Below are 4,113 nucleotides of genomic sequence, written 5' to 3'. Positions count from 1 at the left end.
TGTTGTGTCTCTGAGTTATCCATCTATGTTCTTTAGCTAATTGGCTCAAGTGCTTTTAATGAGAAAATACAAGGAAACAAATTTTCTTCCCAAACTTTATTATTACAAATTATTTTTATTACAAGTGTTTAACAGAGCAGAGAATTAGACTTGCTGTCTCTTGTGAAAGTTGAACAATTAAATTAAATTAATAAATATGAAAGTAGTTCATATTTAGTCTTTTTTTCCCCAGCTGTGTCACGCTCTTGTAAGAGACAAAGAGGAGAAAATCCTGTGTCCAGATGTAGTACCAACTGAGAAATTTTCACCGCCATTTCTTCCTATCTGGGATTTCCCCGGGCAGAACAGACAATCACACTATTTCACCTTTTTTTCTGAAGGCCTCAGAAACATAAATAGATCCATAAATAATTCATATAAATATAGGCTTTACCTTTTAAATAATAAAATTCCTAAGTCTAAAATACTGCCTTAAAAAAAAAAACAAAATAAGGCATGTAACTCATTAAAATGTCATCTTATACCCCTAAGTTCTCTCAGGGCCTGTTAAATACATAAATAACTTAAGGCCCTTAGAAAAGCAATTAAGAAGCAAATTGGTATTCAGTCTAAACCTTCCTCCACAATGTGGAAAAGGAAAGGTGATTCAGATTCAATTTCTGAACCAAAGTGTTCTCTCTGAAAGTTCAGTTGAGTGAAGTCATTTAAGAACCCTAGTGAGTTGGGTCAGAAACTGGGCTGGGTCTACTCCCCAGAGAGCCTCACTGATCTAGGGAGTTGGGTCAGAGCAGAAATCCTTAAGCCAGGTGGTGGACAACGGGGATGACACAGGTGCAGCCCACTTTCACCAGCATCTTCTCCAGCCTGAAGGAGTGGGGGCAGTGCTGAGGGTCCCTCCGCAAGACCAGGATCTCTTGCTGGATGGGGACGGAGTTCAGGTGGTAGTTGATCTTCCCGTCAGGGCTGACACAGTGCAAGTCACGGCACTCTGCCTCCCAGATCACAGAGGGGTATCGCTCAGGGTCCTCATTGCGGCTACAGGGGGAGACAAAGCCAGGAAGAGAGTGAGTTCCTGATAAACCGGGAAGGAAATCAAACAGCAATCATCGAAGGGAGACAAAGTCACAGGGTGACAAATTACAGGCATTGTAAATTCTCCAAGAACTGTTAGTCTGAATAAAAAGTAGTTTCAGGAAAACTTGGATTTTTAAGCACATGAAATGTTAGAGAAGGAAGACAATGGTCAGTTTTTCCCAATTTCTCTGAAGAATGAACAAAATAAGATAGACTGAGGCTGCAGAAGGGACTTAAGTTTGACATAGAGGATCCCTTTTTTTAGGGCATGTTTGATCATTGGATAAATACCAAGGGAATCATCTAGGAATACAATAGTTGTTCATGTGACTTAATGAAGTCTGTCTTTGAAACATGGAATGTATCAAAATTTTATCTGACGACACATTCCCGGAAGAGAGCCCAGAGCTGATATGTAAGGCTGGAAACCAAAGCTTAAGCCCCTCTATAACCCTCTCTTCCTTCTCTCCTCCAGCTGAGTGAATGATTTGCTTTGAGTTTGGATTTAACTCTTAGTAATGGGAAGAGGAGAAGAAACAGTTAAGTGAATATGTCAGTGCCACACAATTGAGGCTTATTTGCATGAAATCAAGTTATCAAAATACACTTATTATTTAATTCCTTATGGGGCCAAAAAAGTAGATGTATTAAGGACACAGCAAATATAGGTCTGCTGGGGATCAAGACCAACTAAAAGGGTGGAGATACCCAACATGATGCTTCTACCTCCTGGGATTCAAACAACAGACTTGGGTATCATAAATATAAGCACAATGATCACCATTAATCTGAGTGGGGTTTTGGTGTCAGTGACAAGGAGATCTAACAGGATAGGTATTGGGGGTGGGGATGTCCTGTGCTCTATCAAATAAGTTCATAGAACGAAAGTTTGAGAATCATTGTTTTGCACCATGGCCTTTCCAGGTTTGACTGATGATTCTGAGTGAGTAAAATTTTCCTCAAGGTGATTTAACTGGCAGTCTGATGCATACAAGAAAGAACAGAGAGATTTTATCTGGGGCTTTTACGTACCGGAGACTCCAAGGTGAGGTGGATCGGTTGTAATAGTCGGAGGGCCTTCTGGAATTCATGTTCCGGTTAACGATGTTGAGCTTGACCCTCACACTCTGAGGGAAGTTCTTGTCCTCAGTATTCGGGCACACTGGATTTCGTGGCATTGCTATTCCTGCCTTCAGTATAGCCACCAGAGTCAGCAGCTGCAGCAGTGACTGGAACTGAATGGGAAAGGAGAGAGAGGTAGGAGATAGGATTAGCATGTGGTTTTTGTTAGCAAATTGTGATAATGGTTGTATTGCTAACCACAGAGAACATACTATGTGCTAGGATAACTTATTCTAAATTTTCAGATCAGTTAATAAAAACCTGGTTAGGTGACCAAAACAATGTTAAGACCATGGAGTTTTTTTTACCAGTCTTGACCATTCATCTTTTGATTTAGGAAAGGCACCTTATTCTTTGGCTGGCAGTAATTGTAGTAAAAATGACCAGTCATCATCCTGTCAGTACATGCATCACTGCCAGGTCATTGGCATAATATTGACCTTGACTTTCTAGGAGGAAATGTCTTCCTGCGCCATTACTCTCTACCTGAGCATCCTGTGAAACCCTATGTGAAAGCAAATGCGTGCTTACGAAAGGGCCATAGAGAATCCCAGTGGTATCAGTATTTGTGTTAGAAATGCTGTTGGTACCACTGGCAAACATTTCAACCCCAAACCGGATCCCCCTTATGTTTTCTAGGTATATTTTACAGTTTTCTTAATTTACACACATTGATCCTATAATCAAACTACATTTCAAAAAAATATATTTAAAAAATATAAAAACCTTTTATTCTAAACCACAGTTCTACTGCATCTGATGAGAATAAATGGGTTTGGCATACCAAGAGTATGGTATAATAATAGGATAATGGAAAGAAAAGTCATTGCCACAATTTATTAAATCCTCAAGGACCATGACCCATCTTATTATGGATTAAAGACAAATGCTGTGGGAGAATTGTATTAAATCACATGTACTCAGAAAAGTAGATTTTCAACATTCTTTCTTAGTGCACAGCATTATGTGATTCTTTCGTGTGGTTTAGCCCCAGTATAAGCTCTTTCCGTTTTAATCTCATCTCTCAGACTGATGTGTATCAGTTCTTGAGAATGCTACACAATAAATATCTACCAAAGCTTTCATTTCCTATTCTACATGATCAGAATTCTTAGATCTCCATGGTCAGAATCCAGAATTTCATGCCCACAGTCCAGAAGTATTATCTGGTCCAACTCAACAAGAGCAATGCATGTTAGTGCAGGACTCACCATGGAGGGCGTCCTCTCAGGAGCCATTGCAGCTTCTCTCGATTCGCTGGAGATGGATGAGCTTGTATCAGCTGTGAGATGGACAAAGGGTTATGCTATCTTCGCTCTTTTTATAGGACTTTGCACCTTCTGTGGTCACTTACGTTGGCGTATCAGAGTAGGTTTAGGGGTGACACCATTTTGGTTAAAAGTTCCATCCCTGAATGAGGTCAGAGAAAAACCTCCCCTTCACAGCAAGTAATACTTGCTTGATTTCATGAAGGAAACTGGGAAGGACAAAAATTTATGTTTCTAAAGACTATTTCCTCTCTTCATTCTTCAAAGATTACTTGCCGGAAGCTGAGCAAAGATGCTCTACTTATAGGTTGCTATCATTTATTTATGGACATGTATGAAGCTGCCATAAGAGCTCTGCTTTATTTTAATGGCTCATGGGATAATAAAAGTTTGACATAACATTCAAGTCTTCAGGTGCCATGCACCTTGATTTCCCTTTTAATAATTCCTTTTTTCATTATATCCCCTAACCAGATGTTGTGGAGGTCAGTACGGAAACTACTCAAAATCTCACCATGTAAACAAACAAAAAAGGAATAAATAATTTAAGGATGACAGGATATATTTTATTGAATTGACACCTGCTTTGTTGAATGTTTGTTCTGCTAAGGAATAATAACTGGGTTAAAGAGACACGCGATTTACTATT

At 39.4% G+C, this 4,113-nt stretch overlaps 1 protein-coding gene across 3 annotated transcripts; it reads right to left on the bottom strand.

The window, feature by feature from the left end:
* Positions 1-797: 797 nt before the first annotated feature.
* Positions 798-3,477, bottom strand: IL17A (interleukin 17A). Of its 3 annotated transcripts, none has more exons than XM_045193039.2 (3): positions 3,408-3,477; positions 2,107-2,309; positions 798-1,035 (listed from the first exon to the last, which is right to left on the bottom strand). In XM_045193039.2, the coding sequence occupies exons 1-3, from the start codon at positions 3,432-3,434 to the stop codon at positions 798-800; spliced, it is 468 nt and encodes a 155-aa protein (XP_045048974.2). In that variant the 5' UTR covers positions 3,435-3,477. The 3 variants fall into 3 exon arrangements, with proteins under 3 accessions (XP_045048974.2, XP_071075803.1, XP_024413536.2); XM_071219702.1 differs by having other exon boundaries at positions 2,107-2,303; positions 3,408-3,434; XM_024557768.2 differs by lacking the exon at positions 3,408-3,477 and having other exon boundaries at positions 2,107-2,351.
* Between the last annotated feature and the right edge of the window lie 636 nt (positions 3,478-4,113).

This window comes from Desmodus rotundus, chromosome 11 (assembly GCF_022682495.2).
Source record: "Desmodus rotundus isolate HL8 chromosome 11, HLdesRot8A.1, whole genome shotgun sequence".
NCBI lineage: Eukaryota > Metazoa > Chordata > Mammalia > Chiroptera > Phyllostomidae > Desmodus > Desmodus rotundus.
Note: the sequence above shows the minus strand (reverse complement) of the source record. Positions and strands in the feature narration are given on the sequence as shown.

Coding starts and splice junctions, on each gene's coding strand:
- IL17A (XM_024557768.2), bottom strand. CDS start 2,351: ATGCTAATCCTATCTCCTACCTCTCTCTCCTTTCCCATTCAGTTCCAG. Junction 1,036..2,106: donor ACCTCACCTTGGAGTCTCCG/GTACGTAAAAGC, acceptor CTCCCCCTGTAG/CCGCAATGAGGACCCTGAGC.